The sequence below is a fragment of the Mangifera indica genome, chromosome 13, assembly GCF_011075055.1.
Source record: "Mangifera indica cultivar Alphonso chromosome 13, CATAS_Mindica_2.1, whole genome shotgun sequence".
NCBI lineage: Eukaryota > Viridiplantae > Streptophyta > Magnoliopsida > Sapindales > Anacardiaceae > Mangifera > Mangifera indica.
Genome location: NC_058149.1, coordinates 8668637 through 8684642, shown reverse-complemented (window position 1 = coordinate 8684642; position 16006 = coordinate 8668637). Strand labels below are relative to the sequence as shown.

General features: G+C 35.1%; 2 protein-coding genes across 3 annotated transcripts; one reads left to right on the top strand and one right to left on the bottom strand.

The window, feature by feature from the left end:
* The first annotated feature begins 200 nt into the window (after positions 1-200).
* Positions 201-5184, top strand: LOC123194812 (zinc finger BED domain-containing protein DAYSLEEPER-like). Of its 2 annotated transcripts, none has more exons than XM_044608245.1 (2): positions 201-424; positions 2225-5184. In XM_044608245.1, the coding sequence occupies exons 1-2, from the start codon at positions 391-393 to the stop codon at positions 4960-4962; spliced, it is 2772 nt and encodes a 923-aa protein (XP_044464180.1). In that variant the 5' UTR covers positions 201-390; the 3' UTR covers positions 4963-5184. The 2 variants fall into 2 exon arrangements, with proteins under 2 accessions (XP_044464180.1, XP_044464179.1); XM_044608244.1 differs by having other exon boundaries at positions 2152-5184.
* A 436-nt stretch (positions 5185-5620) lies between these two features.
* On the bottom strand, positions 5621-8964 carry LOC123195186 (probable galactinol--sucrose galactosyltransferase 6). Its single transcript, XM_044608834.1, has 6 exons — positions 8722-8964; positions 8574-8614; positions 7117-8486; positions 6822-7031; positions 6528-6662; positions 5621-6451 (listed from the first exon to the last, which is right to left on the bottom strand). Exons 1-6 carry the CDS (start codon positions 8873-8875, stop codon positions 5776-5778), a joined length of 2586 nt encoding a protein of 861 aa, XP_044464769.1. The 5' UTR covers positions 8876-8964; the 3' UTR covers positions 5621-5775.
* Between the last annotated feature and the right edge of the window lie 7042 nt (positions 8965-16006).

Here is a 16006-nt window from a genome sequence, read left to right as displayed (position 1 = left end):
TTGATTGGGCGAAGGATGAAAATTCGTTGGCCTACACTACACCACACCACACCACACGGCAGCACACGTAACTCTAACAAGATGGGCTAGACCTAGAGTAGACTTTTGACCATAAAAAATAACAAATAGAATTATTATTTTCATAATAAATAAATAAATAAATAATGGACCTAGTTATTGATTGATAGTCCATGTCCAAATTCTCTCTCTTATTTCGTGTTGGTTAACATAAGCTAGCCACTCCATATCTTAAGGTCCAATTAGCTTCTCGGGTTTTGTCCCAATTCCCCAAGCCCAAATCTCTCTCTCTCTCTCTCCTCTCCCTGCAAAACCCTAGATCTCATTCATCCTCCTCCTTCCGACCTCCGATCATCGGTCTTTCAGCTTCTTATGCGCCTATCGCCTTGTTTTGGCTCCACCACTGGTAAAACCCCTAACCTTATTTCAAATTCTCTCTTTCATGTTTAAGCTTTGAGTTTTGTTGTTATTCTGAGACTCTGAGTTTGTTTGGATTTTGATTTTGTTTTGAAATTTTTTCAGTTCGTTGTTTGGCTTGAGATTTTTTAGCTTGTTTGTGTTACATAGAGTTTATATTAGTCGATCAAGTTATTGTTGTGTTGATTATCTGTTTTGTTTTGTTTCTGGTTGTTGAATTGGGTTATGTTGATCTGGGCAGATGTGTGTTCTTCGTGATTGATTGGTTATTTTTCTGATCTGGGCTTGTTTTCTTTATTTCGGTGAAGCCCAAGCATGATCAAACCCTAGATCTGGAGTTTTTTGGACCCTTTTAGTCCTTTAAATGTTAAGTTATTATTTTAACCCTGGCCCATGTTGGTTCGTAAGCGCGCCTGAAAGTATGGAATGAAGATCTTAGACGGACCTGATCGTAAGAGTTAGGATGTTTTGGGCCCACTTGAGTAAATGGCCCAAGTTTAGTCAGTTTTGAGCCCAATCGTTTGACAGTTATTTTTCATATGTAATTGTCTACAGATGTAACTTACCACATGGCAGTTATAAATTATAATACTATTAACTTTGAGTGGAGCCAATTATACAAAATGTAAAATGCTTGTTTACATGTGCCACAGTGATATGTACATGTGGACATGTTAAATTGGTTGGCTGGTTAATTTGTAAAAAGAAACGAAAACAATATCAGGACCACGGAGTATGATTTTTATTTTTATTTTTTTTTGCAGTATGGTGACATTATAACCCCTTTCATTTTATGCTCCCTACATGTAGGCTTGCATTCTGCTTTTCTTTTCAACAATTTAGATTCTCTGCAATGCCTGGAAATGAGTGATTTGTAATGTGATATACCTGCAAAAATTTGTTTTCTTAACTCTTACCCCAATCCCTTCAACTGCCCAAATAACTTTTTGTTGCTTTTTCGAAATGAAAAGTGTTAAAAGGTGATTCATTAATTGGACTCATTGATTTTCATTTTCATATTTAATCAAATATGAATGTTCATATATATGTCAACCTAAGAAACTGTGTGGTACTCCTTAGATTAGGGAGTCAATGGAAGTTCATGAATGCATCGATGCATATCCCAATTTGTACACACTAATTGAAATTCATTTTCTAGAAAACTGGCTATCTATGCTGTGTTTCTCATGAAACAAAATTTTAATCAGTCATTGTGATACAGGCAGTATCAAACAGCACAACTTAATTGTTTTTTTCAATTGAAGTCTGAGGAAGCTGTGATATGTGCATGGCTTTATTGGATTTATATATCTGGATCAATGTTCATCAACTGTAAAACATATGGTTGTCGGGAAGATTCCTAATAAATAATCTAATTTTTTTTATTTGCTATGCTTTCTTCTTAATATTTATTTAAGTAGCTGTGTTACTTAAGATGATGCAACATAAACATTTGAAGTTTTTGTTTAGAATTCAGTCGCCGCCTGTTCCTTATAAATATTTCTGTTAAGCAGCAGTATATAATGTAATGATGCATACCAAAAAGAATGAAATTTTTTTGTTACCTAATTTGCCTGGAATCCTTGTGGTATGTTTTGATGATGATTTCAACCTAATGATTGTTATACTTTCTTTGATTGAACCTTATTGGTTTCCTGTATTCATCAGCATTCAACTTTATGTTTGTTATCTTTGTGTTTACGCTATCCAATTTAGGATATTGCTTATTGAGACACAATGGCAACCACTGAAGAAACACAGCTTGATAACAATGTGCTGATGACTCCAGAGACACAGCCTAATGATGTGTTGATGACCCCAGAGACACAGCCTAATGAGACTAATGACGTGATGATAACTCCAGACACACAGCCTAATGATGTGATGATGACACCAGAAACAGAGCCTAATGATGGGATGATGACTCCAGAAATGCAGCCAAATAATGTGATGATGACACCGGAAACACAGCCTAATGATGGGACGATAACTCCAGAAACGCAGCCTAATAATGTGATGATGACACCAGAAACACAGCCTAATGATGGGATGATAACTCCAGAAACGCAGCCTAATGATGTGATGATGACACCAGAACAGCCTAATGATGGGATGATATCTCCAGAAATGCAGCCTAATGAAGTGATCACTTCAGAAACTCAGGTTAATGATGTCCTGATAACTTCAGAAACACAGCCTAACAATGTGCTGACGATTCCAGAAACACATTCTAACAATGTCCTAATTACTTCAGAAATACGGCTGAACAATGAGGTAGCTGTTACGGAGTCACAGCCTAACAATGAGCTGGCAATTGCAGACACACAGCCAAACAGTGAGCTAGCAATTGCAGAGATACATTCTAACAATGAGCTAGCAATGCAAGAGACTCATCCTAACAATGAGCTGCCAATTCAGGAAACACATCCTAACAATCAGCTATCAATTCATGAGATGTATCCCAACAATGAACTAGTAATTCAAGATGTCCATCCTAACAATGAGCTATCATTTCCAGAGACACAGCCGGATAATATGCTTGCTATTACACAGCCTAACAATGAGGTGACCAGTCAAGAAACTCAACCTAACAAGCGGAGGAAAAAGAAGTCCATAGTCTGGGAGCATTTCACCATAGAAACTGTTAGTGCTGGATGTAGAAGAGCATGCTGTAAGCAGTGCAAGCAAAGTTTTGCATACAGCACAGGTTCAAAAGTTGCAGGTACAAGTCACCTCAAACGCCACATTGCCAAGGGAACCTGCCCAGGACTTCTACGTAATCAGGGTAACAACCAGTTAACCCCATATACCCCAAGGATGGGTGGAAGTGAACCTCCAAAGCGACGCTACCGATCTCCTAGTGTGCCATACATTTCGTTTGATCAGGACCGTTGCCGTCATGAAATTGCTAGGATGATAATCATGCACAACTATCCTCTTCATATGGTTGAACATCCTGGATTTATAACCTTTGTGCAGAATCTTCAGCCCCGGTTTGACAAGGTAAGCTTCAACACTGTCCAAGGGGATTGTGTTGCTACCTACCTGAGAGAAAAGCAAAGCCTTATGAAGTTCATTGAGGGCATACCTGGAAGATTTTGCCTTACATTGGACTTGTGGACTTCTAGCCAAAGCTTAGGTTATGTGTTTATAACTGGGCACTTTGTTGATACTGAGTGGAGGTTGCAAAAGCGGACTCTCAATGTTATGATGGAACCTTATCCTCGTTCAGACAGTGCTTTCAGCCACGCTGTAGCTGCTTGCCTTTCTGATTGGAGTTTGGAAGGCAAGTTGTTTTCTCTCACTTTCAGTCATTCTCTAAGTGAAGCAGGGTTTGAACACCTTAGGGCTTTGCTATGCATCAAGAATAACCTTGTTCTTAATGGTCAGCTGTTGCTCAGGAATTGCATTGCTCGTACTTTTAGCAGCATGGCAAAAGTTGTGCTGGAGGCAGGACAAGGAACTGTCAAGAAAATTCGTGACAGTGTAAAGTATGTGAAGATTTCAGAATCACACGAGGAAAAATTTCTTGAACTCAAGCAACAGCTTCAAGTCCCCAGCGAAAAAAGCCTATCTATTGATGACCAAACTAAATGGGACACAACATATCAGATGCTAGTGGCTGCTTCAGAGTTGAAGGAAGTCTTTTCTTGTTTGGATACTTCTGATCCTGATTACAAGGAAGCTCCATCAATGGAAGACTGGAAACTGGCTGAGACTTTATGTGCATTCTTGAAACCTCTTTTTGATTCTGCGAACATTTTGACTACTACAACCAACCCAACTGCAATCATATTCTTTCATGAAGCATGGAAGATTCACTCAGACCTGACTCGTGCTGTTATGAATGAAGATCCGTTTGTCAGCAATGTTACAAAAGCAATGCTAGAGAAGATTGATAAATACTGGAAGGATTGTTGCTTTGCATTGGCAATTGCGGTTGTCCTGGATCCACGGTTCAAGATGAAGCTTGTTGAATTCAGTTTCACGAAACTTTATGGTGAAGATGCTCCTGCATATATCAAGATTGTTGATGATGGGATTCATGAGCTCTTTGAGGAATATGTTACACTTCCCCTGCCTCTAACTCCAGCGTTCACAGAAGAAGGAAATGCTGGGGTCAATGTGAAGTCAGAGGAATCCCAAGGAGGAAGTTTTCTATCAGACAATGGATTGATAGATTTTGATATGTATATCATGGAGACTACCAGCCAACAGATGAAGTCTGAGCTGGACCAGTATTTGGATGAATCTTTGTTGCCTCGTGTGCATGATTTTGATGTGTTGGGATGGTGGAAACTGAACAAGTTGAAGTATCCCACACTGTCAAAAATGGCTCGTGATATCTTGTCAATACCAGTATCGAGTGTGGCTGTGGACTCTGTGTTTGATACAGTAAACAAAGAGATGGATCAGTACAGGAGTTCTTTAAGACCAGAGACTGTGGAAGCCCTTATATGTGCAAAGGACTGGTTTCAATATAGTTCACCCGAAGTATCAAATGCACTTGTGAAAATGGAAGTTTAGAGTAGGTTTTGCATAAATCAAGCAGCACGTGTATGATTATGGCAGGTACCTAATTCTCCATTTGTACCATTTATAAGGATAGTTTGCATAGGTGGATGGACATGTGAAGATATTTATAGAGTAGGCGTTGTCATTACATGCACCTTTTTTAATGTTGACATTAGATCTTATTATATATGATTAATTAGCTACTGGGGATTCTCCAGGGAAAGCTAGGAGACAGAGTCACAAGTGTGCTCACTGCTATTTATTAATGAATTACAAAATCATATATGTTGGTTAAATTTTGTATTGCATTTAATTAGTACATATAGCTGAGTGTGTCAACCTCTCAACTCAAGCAGAATGCTTTTGCATTCGAAACCCTGTGTCTACCAAGTTTCACTAGCGAGGCAATACGCATATTTTTCTCTCATAAATCTAAATAATTGTGGTATTGTAGCTTCTTGTTAAGAACCACAAACAGATATTCTTTTTTTTTTTTTTCCCTCCCCCTGTAGGACTTAAGTTTAAATGCTTAACAGGGCAGAAACAGGAATATAATACACAGCAGTTGTAATGCAACAATCAAATTATAAATTTACGATGCGACTGTCAAATCTTTGAACATGAGTAGATGCAATGCAAGCACAATAATATTTAGCATACAAAATGATTCTTGACAAGAACAGAGAAACTTCATTTTCATTTTCTTCCTCTCTCACTCATTACATAATTTCGTAGGAAAGAATGGCAAATATGCTCCATTGAAAACCCCACATTCTAATATCTCTATACAGAACCTTACTCCCTTTTTAATATGCTAAAACATATTTATAAGGTAACATCCACAAAATGGACTTTCTTGTCGTCCACCGGCAATATATCTAAGTTAACCGTCAACAACCCATATGTTGAATCATAATGAAATTGAACCTCATTTGAATCCACAATGCACCTTATAGGCTTTGCTGAGGAATAAGCACCAAACTTCCCACACCCTTTAACTTCCATATAAACATTTGCCACCAACTCATTGCTATAATTCTCCACTCTTGTACCATCAACTTCACCTCCATTTTCAACCTCCAATAGCTTAACTCTGCCTTTTAGTTCATAGAACAGCCCATCAATAGCACCGCCAGCATTGAACATGTTGATCAAGCCCAAGGGTGCAAAGCTGAATCCGGGTGCCAAGACTTTGATGGGTGTGACTGTGAAGATTTCATGCTCAAGGACTTTTAGGGACACTGGCAATGCTGCATTGTAAGGGAGTGTGATGAGTTCCCCAGTTCCGTGAGAATAGACGGCACAGTCACCAGTCCAGTCAGTGTCCACGGCAGCTTCCGCTATGAGGTGGACATCACGGCCCCTTATTTGTCCAGTTAAGGCGTTGTTTTTGGTTTGGTGGAATGTGTTCTTTCTTGCAGCTGTGTTCCATGCAGCACCTTGGCAATTGTACACCCCCAACACTCCTGTGTACTTGTTCATGTTCCATATCTTTAACAAGCTGAAACCAAGCAAGATTTATTGAGTAAAGTTCTTATCCATCTACAAGTTAAAGGAAAATGAAATGCATTAATTACCTGACACCGTCACGGGCAGGGTCAGAGAACAAGCAGTCACGAGTGGGGCGGCCAGGCAAGCGGGCTCGAAGGATGGACCCATCAGGCAGGACAAGTTTCTTTAGTAGCTCAAAGTTGTGCTTTCCAGGTGCATCACTGCTCAAAATAATTAAGCCAAATGGTTAATATAAAAAATAATACGCTCTTTATACAAACTTTTGTATACATTCTAATAGAATTCATATAAAATAATAAACTTATTGAATGTTTGATATACAGAAAAATAAGGGTGAGGGCAATGATAAAAATTGCTACCTGACATAAATGGGGCCACCGCTTATCGCACGAGCTGATCCATGGAATTCGGCCGCAGGATGTAGTGAATGGAACATGTCCCAATCCGGTTGCATAATTTCTCCCAGAAATACGCTATTATATGCCACTGCTGCTATATGGATTGTCTGTGATGTTGGCTCCCGCGGGTAGAAATCATCTGATGCTCTCACCAATGCCGTCTGTTTCGAACTGTTACGATACACCACATCACATCAAAACACATCTCAATTTCAACGCCTAAAAATTTAACCTTAAAAAAAAAAAAAAAACATACCAGTAAAGCGCATCAGTATTGTGGCTCATGCATGCGATGCACCCATTATCAGGGAAGTTCCTCGCTACAGACGCATCCAGAGCTTGATGATACTGTCTCGTTAACTCAACCCGTCCACCTAATCCTGCCCCAAGCGTCTCCAATATACACTGCACGTCCACCTTAACTCCGTCTACACCAGCAGACGCTAGATAACCATGCAGCTCGTTGTAAAACTTGTACACATTCTTCGGATTCACCAAACCCAATCCCTGTATCGCCATTGCATCGCTTTTCCATGTGGGCTCATTCTCGACCACTCCTTGCGACACCCTTGGGTACCTCATCAACGACTCGTATTCCTCCATTCCCTTGACCCCTGGACGGACCCCACCCCAGTACCCCGTGATCGCATGCCACACGTACACGTATTTTAACCCGTGTTTTTGTTTCGCAATGCTCACGATATTCTTAATCCCAACCGTTGGATCTTCCTTGTTTCGAAATTTTTCGTTTTCTTTTATACCAGTCAACCTAAGCAACGGCTGTTGTTTCTTGTCTTTTTCATCGGTACTTGAACCAATATTATAATCTCCACTGACCGATTGCCAGCCGTCGTCGATGATCACGAACTTCGGGGGTGTCCCACTGGCTGCAAGACCCTCCAGCCCAGCCTCTACACCTTCTTGAGTAACCTCTTGGTAAAATGCGTCCCACGTGCACCAACCGAAATAATCGACGATACCAGGCAATTTCTTTTCGTGCCGGAGACGGAAGGTTTTGAGATGAAATTTAACGGCCCGGAATGCTTCGGTGATTGTGACGAAAGGATCGGTGCCAGCATGGAGAAACAGAGAGTGAGTAAATGACGACGCTTTGGTGTCAGCGTCGCCGCTTTCTAAACACAATTCCAGTTCGTCGTTTTCGTTTCCTTGTAAACACGCGCGGAAGGAGCCTTCGATCAGAGGGAGGAAGACCGTGTAGACGATCTGATTGTCTTCGTTTCCGTTGTCAGATTCGAGGTGGGACCCGTCCTTCGTTTCGACCAATAAAAATTGAGTCTCGAGTGGAATATCTTTGCCTTGGTCACCCATTTTCTGAGCCATCCACCATAACTTGAATCTAAAGCACGCCATAAAGCGGACGTCTTGTAGAGCTCCTAAAGAGACCACATGCCTGCTGTTTTCTTCATCGAAGGCCGCGCCCAGAAACACTCCCTCGACCAGACCGGTTGATGAACCGGATGTGGCGATTACATTGTCCGGTACTTGCGTAAGGATCGTACGATCCTTTACAATTAGGTTCCTGTCGGAAATCCTAATAGCCGGTTTAATCGTCATCTCTTTAACTTCTTTTTTGTAAAGTTTCTTCTTCGGTGTTAACTCAGTTTTCTGCGATTCCGAGTGTCACACCATTAAATAAAAAAGAAAAGAAATATTGCTGAAATTAAAGCACAGAAAAAGTAAAGGACTACATACCTTAAAAGAAAGAATCTCAAAATGTAGGCTTCCGGGGATATCTGAAAATTACAAGTTATGGAACAATGAAATAGCTTATCAACAACTTAAGACATGAAGGTTTATTAAAATAGAAAGAAACGAAATGATCGGAGAAGATGATGAATACCAGAAGAAGAAAGTCTTTTGGTAAAATGTTTTGATCTTGATTTTGAAATGTTAAGAGCACAAGCAACAAGTGAATGTAGTGATGATGGCGAATAAATAAAAGATCTGGCATATATAGTTGGAGATCTGAAACTGTAACAAGAATTTGACGCCATTGTTTGTGTCTCTAAAATTTCCTCTCGTCTAAAAACCGTTTTAATGACAGATCAAACAGCCACGTCAGCTCCATGCGTACAAGAAACCACAAGCTCAGTGCCCCTTTTTCTTCATCTGGATAAATATCCCACCACTCTAGGTTTAAATTTTTTTCCATCAAATTGAGTCCGCAGCTCGACACGTGTTATCATAAACAGTCAACGCTGATGCAAATTGACGTACACGTAGATAATTAAGCGTGCTGACTCGTATCCACGTACTCGGTTCCTCTTGCCCACCCGCGCCGATAAATAAAGTAGGATAAGGAAAGAAGCACAAAACTCCAGTTTCGATTACCCACGTGGCACGAATCCATCGGACAGCTGATGCATTTCCAGACTGTTTTGGTTAACTACGCACTTATTTTTTTAAGATATTAATTAAAATACGTATAAAAATTGTTGATTAATTTTTTTTGGTCAAACTTTAAATAATTTTTATTTTACTTTAATAATATTCCCTTTTGTTAATTATCACTTTATTCAGTATAATTTTTTATTAATAATTTTTTCTTTTGAATATATTCTTATATCATTATATTGATAATAAATTTGATAATTAATAAATCAAATATTCGTAAACTTATTCAAAAATAGATCAATTTTTTGATATAATTATTAATATATACAGATTAAAATGAAATTATGAAGAGTGCAAGTGCAAAGAGTATGAGTATGAAAAATGTGAATACAAAAAATTCGTGTGAATGTAAAGAGTGTATGTGAGTGTGGAGCATGTTTTAATATAAATATATAAAAATATTTTTTATATCAACATTATATTATATATATTATAATATATAAATATTATATCATATATATATTTATATTATATTATAATATATTTTTTATATGCATAATATAATATTTATATATTTTATATATAATATGTAATATTTATATTAAAATATAAATGCGAGAAGTGCGTTCCCGCTCACACGCAGCCTTCGCATTTACATTTTTCGTACTTTTTATATTTTTCGCACTCACACTCTTCGCATTCATATTTTTTGCACTTGTATTTTTTACACTTATATTCATCTTTTTATTTTGATATGTACATATTAATAATAACACCAAAAAATCGATCTATTTCTGAATAAATTTATAAATGTTCAATTCATAAATTATTGAACTTCCTATCAATGTGATGATTTTGAAGTATGCTTAAAATAAAAGGTTGTCAACAAAAAATCATACTGAAAAAATATATTAAATAAAGAGGTAATTAATAGAGAGAGATATTATTAGAATAAAAAATAAATTTGTTTAAGAAGAAAAAATCATTTAAAGTTTGTCTAAAAAAGTTTAGCCAATAATTTTTATGTCTATTTTAATTAATATTTTTTATAAATATATATATATATATATATATATTATACAAAAATGTATACATATTATTATATAATTAAATATTTTTTTATTTTTAATTTAAAAACCTAATTACATATAATTTTATTTAAAAAAAACTGCACACTAATTTTTCAATCAAAAATCAAATTTATGAATCACAGTAATTAAAAGAACGGATAAGTAAGGGAAATTAAAAAATTAGTCTAAACAATAAGGGTCTAAGAAAATTATTCCAAAAGTTAAACATTATGCAAAAATGCCCTATGTAGCTACAATGACTAAAATACCCTTGTATATAAACCAAAATTTTTTTATAACTCTATCCATTTTCTCCCCGAATTTACTGTTGAAATTCAAAGGAATTCCCAAGGCTCTCACGGGTTTAGCGGTTGTTCAATTTTTTCAGAATTTTTTGGCTTTTTTTGTGTTTTTCAATAATGAAAATGACAAAGAATATTAATACATTATCCTTATTCTTGTTTAAATCATTTTATTGTTTGAGTTATTTTGATTTGATGAAGATTTTGAGTGTTGAATGTTTTAGGTCTTGGTTTTGAATAATGCATAAAATGTATTGATCTTTGCTTTTTTGGTTAAATTTTTTTAGAGTTATTGTCTTATAGGATATGTAGATTCAATTTTTGTTAAAATTAAAGGTTGAAATAATGATTTTTGGTTGGAAAAAGAATTATTTTGGTCAAAGATCCACCCGTGGTACCACATGATTTCCTATGGTGAATAAAATTTCCCTAGAGTTGGAACAACGCCATGTGGGAGGGGGGAATGGATTTTTGAAACAATAAAGACCTAGGGGAGACTAGGGAAAGCCCTGGGGGAAGGGGTATTTTGAATAATAGCCCTGGGGGGTGCTCCAAGAAACCCAAGAGAATTCAGGGGGTGGGAAAAATTTAATTTTTTGAAACTATATAACCTATGGGAAATAAGAAAATTGATAAGGGGGCCGATTAAAACTATAGGACATATTGGAGAGTATAAAACATATAAGGAGGCAAATTGATTTTTTTTTTCACTCCTAATGTTTGTTGATGTGTAGTTTTCAAATTTTATGTTTATTTTTCCTGTTTTAGAGTTCTTCGACATGTAACTTTCGAATTTTATGTCTATTTTTCCTGTTTTAGAATTTTTCGATGTGTAGCTTTCGAATTTTAGGTTTGTTTCTTTGTTTTTGTGATTTTTAGACTTGTTTTTAAATGTTTGTCATTTTAGGATATTTCAATATATAATTTTCAAATTTTCAGGTGCATGATGTGGTTAGACAATGCTCATGTAACTTTTCGCTTCCTCTATGTTATATATATAAGTTTGATCAAAGACAAGTTTGTAGCACAACATATATTTCTAACTATAATAATATCATTTTTCTCAAATTGTGTATCACGTTTGATTATTAAAGTAAGGCCAAAAGACTTATTCTTACCCAAGATATAGTGAAAACATAAAGTCTTATTCTCTAACTTTCAAAAATCTAAGTACTCACCCATGAGATAATTTCTATTAAAAATCCTAGTTAAAGTTAGGGATGAAACTGTTATTTATTTAAAAAATTAAAGTTTTACCATATTTTTCTCTCATAAATTTAAAAATCTCTCAATTTACCCCTATTTAAAGTTTAAAAAATGACAATTTATCCTTTAGGGTTTTTTTCTCTTTTCTTCGACGATGTCCGCCATTGGTTGTCCTTTCTCTCGCCTTATGTCTCTCTCTTGACCTTTCTTTCTTTCTTCTTTGACCACCAATAGACGAAAATTGTCCAATCTTCTGGAAATTAAGACAAAAGTCGTTTGAATTTCTAGACGATTTTTATCGATTTATGATTGGAGAGGAGAGGGAGAGAGGTTGAAAGGGAGGACGGTTGACGGTTGGAGACAACAGATTGTTGTTGGAGAAAAAAGGAAAAAAAAACCCTAAAGAGACAATTGTCACTTTTCAGAGTTTAAAAGACATTTTTGGGGGAAAAATTGTGAGATTTTCAAATTGAGGGGAAAAGTGTGATAAAAGTTTAGTTTTTAATTTTTTGTTAAATGATAATTTTACCTCTAACCTTAATTGAGATTTTTAATTGAAATTATTTTATAAATAAATATTTGAATTTTTAAAAATTGAAAGATATGAGCTAAGTTTTACTGTAACTTAGGTAGAAGTAACTCTTGGCCTTAAAGTAATGTCATTAAAACAATATCATTTGAGGATGTCAATTTTGCAAAATCAATTGACATGTGTAACACTATTTTATGTCATTAAACATGTAAGCAAAGTAACGATATGTTACACAATGTGGAATGAGTATTATTGATTCCAAATTTCACTAGAGAAAAAAAAGACAAATTTTTAGGAAATTGAAATTTTTACCACTATTTTATTCCGTGTATATAAAATTATCACCTATCCTAAAGCTTTCACAAATATATCATAATAGTACTTACCTTCCCCAAAATACACCTCTTCAATCTATCATGCACAAATTCTCTCTCTTCTTCTTTGCAACTTTTTTTTCTCTTCTTCCAAAGTGATAAAAGAATCACTCTCTCTTCTCCCTCATCTTCAAAAACAAAAACAGGAAGGAAAGAACCGAATTCTTCAGATTAATAATTTTTTTAAGTGAGGATATAAAAAAAAAAATAGTAACCCACAAAAAAACCCAACCACATCAACTTTATACTCTGGAAGAAATGACCATCGAAGAAAATCATTTTATAAAATTTAACTGGAAAAAAAAAAATTAGTATTTAAGAATTAAAACTGAAAAAAAAAATTTACGTTAACTTGAAAAAAGAAAAAAAAGGTGAAAGGTGCTGGGTTTTCTGGGTTGGCGTTAACGCCAAGGGTTGGCGTAATGCCAACCCCCTGAATATATATACATATAAGGGTAGGCGTGGCCAACCCTTATGTGTATATATATTATATAATATAATATATTATAATAATAATATTATTATTATAATATAGATTATTAAATAATATTATTATATTAATATAATATATAATATAATATTATAATAATATATATAATATTTTATATTATAATATATAATATAATATTTTATATTATAATATTATTAATAATATATATATAATATTTTATATTATAATATATAATATAATATAATAAAATTTTGCTTTAACTGGAAAAAAAAAAAAAAGGGGGAAGTTGCTGCTGGGTTTTATGAGTTGGCGTTAACACCAAGGGTTGACGTAACGCCAACCCCTGATGATATATACATATAAGGGTTGGCCACGCCAACCCTTATATGTATATATCTTCAGGAGTGGGCGTTAACACCAACCCAGAAAATCCAGCAGCAACTTTCACCTTTTTTTTTTTTTTTTCAGTTAAAGCAAAATTTTATTATATTATATATATATTATAATATATTATATATAATAAAATATATATAATATGTTATATTATAATGTATTAATATGAAGGATTATTAATATTATAATATATTATATATAATATAATAATATATTATTATATTTATATTATATTTTTAATTAAAATATTATAATTATATTATAGACTAATTAAATGGTTGACGCTTCTGAAGTGACCTATACAGAGAATCTCTGTAACTTTCTCTCTGCTTCCTCAACTGAGGAAGGAATCTCAGCAGCATGACAATAATATATTAGTATTAATGGAAGTAAGAAGACATGTGATTAAACAATAAAATCCGTGAGAATTCATTATAAAAGATTCAAATTGGACATAAGGGAAGGAGAAACGAAAATTGCTAAATTTAGTAAGAGAATTAACATTTGCTGCAAAGACTTCATAGCAAAATCATCCACGTTCAGGTCAGTGTTGACTTAATCCCATATGTTATGTGTTTTCTTTATAATTATTTGAAAATGAAATAAGTATGCTCTATTCATGTTTATAATAACTTCATTTAAAATTTAACTTTATTATGATTTCATGTTGTTAAATTGTTTAATGCTATTATTTCATGTTATTTCTATTGTTTAAAGTTGTTATTATTGTTTAATGTTGTTGTAGTGGCTATAAAATCCAAAACGCAATTGAAAAAAATTTCCAGCTGATGATGAACAGGTTGGCGTTAACGCTAAGGGGTTGGCGTTAACGCCCTCTTGTGGCCCACTGAATTATTTATTTTTTCCTGTTGCTTTCTATTGCTTTCTTTCTTATTTTCTTATTTTTTATGCTTGTTTATTCCAATTTGGAGCTCGTGTGTGTGTTGTTTTCCTTGTCTTGACAGAGAGTTACATAATATATTACGAAATTGCCACTGTAATTTTTTTCATGTTTTTTATTGTTTTGCCTTGGTAAATTTTTTTACATCATTTGATGATATGATAGTTAAATACGTATATATGAAGTTTAATTGTATTGGTATTGCATTTGGGCTTAATTTGAAAAAATGGAAGCATAGTGTAATTTGAAGTTTTTATGTTTTTAGGGTTTATTTTTAGTAAAGATGGAAAAAACTGCATTTAAGATTCGATATGGAGACCAATGAGTTGAAGGTGACGATAATGTCACAAGATATATTGGTGGGAATGAGAGAGGGATTTGTATTGACACAACTGTTGATTTTGATGAATTCATTGCAAGAATCAACAATTGTCTAAGACTTTATCAAAGACAGTCAACTGTGCGTGTGTTTACAGTAGGTGATATGGTCCAATGAAGATTGTAGATGATGATGATGTGAAGTTTTTGATGGTTGTAGCAAGAAGTTCACAAGGTTACACTAAACTTTTTGTTACCGAGAGTCAAATTGACGGAATGTCCAATCAACAATGCGAAGATGCTCATGATGAAGAAAGGGAAAATCATCCGACAGATGATTTCCCACAACCACGAAGTTTTCAAGAGTTTGGAGGGAATTACGGTGTTGATGATGATAATGAGGACAACATGGATGAGGATTATGAAATAGAACGTAATGAGGAGGAAGAGGATAACGATGATGAAGACGAAGAATTCTCGGGGTTTGATGACGACATATACGGTGTTAAGAGCCAAGACCCCGGCAGAAGTCAAAGTCATGCTTGCTACGATGGGGTTGAATGTAGCACAAGACGTCATGGCTTTATGAATATTGGAGCATATTTAAGTGACACCCTTAATCCAAATCTATTTCAATGGGTTCTTGAACCTGTTGTTGATGTAGAGAATGCAGGTATTACTAACAGGGCAACACAAAGGGGCAACCGCGTACAAGTCATAGGTTTTTATAACTCCAAGGTTGAATTGAGAGCACTATTTCCTACGTATGCGTTAGAGACAGGAATTCAATAGAAGGTTGGTCATTCTGATAACATACGGTATGAGCTTAAGTGTGTACACCCACAATGTAAATGGCGGGCACGAGCGACGAGAGAGCAAGACGAAGATTATTGGGTCTTACGACGTATGGATGAGACTCACACTTGTCTGCGGGATCAAATATTACCACATCACAGACAAGCTGGTGCCGAATCGTTAGGTAACATACTTAAGTCCATGTTCGTGGTTGATTGTATTTATCGACCAAAGGAAATTATTTCAGACATGGCAGATAGGTACCAAATTGACATATCCTACACGCAAGCATGACGTGCCAAAACATATGCAATAAATACATTACGGGGATCTCCTGAAGAGTCTTTCGGTATATTACATGAGTACTATTATAATTTGGAGCTGAAGAACCCAGGAACTATGACACGTATTGATGTCGATCCGGAAAATAGGTTCAAATTTTTTTTCAT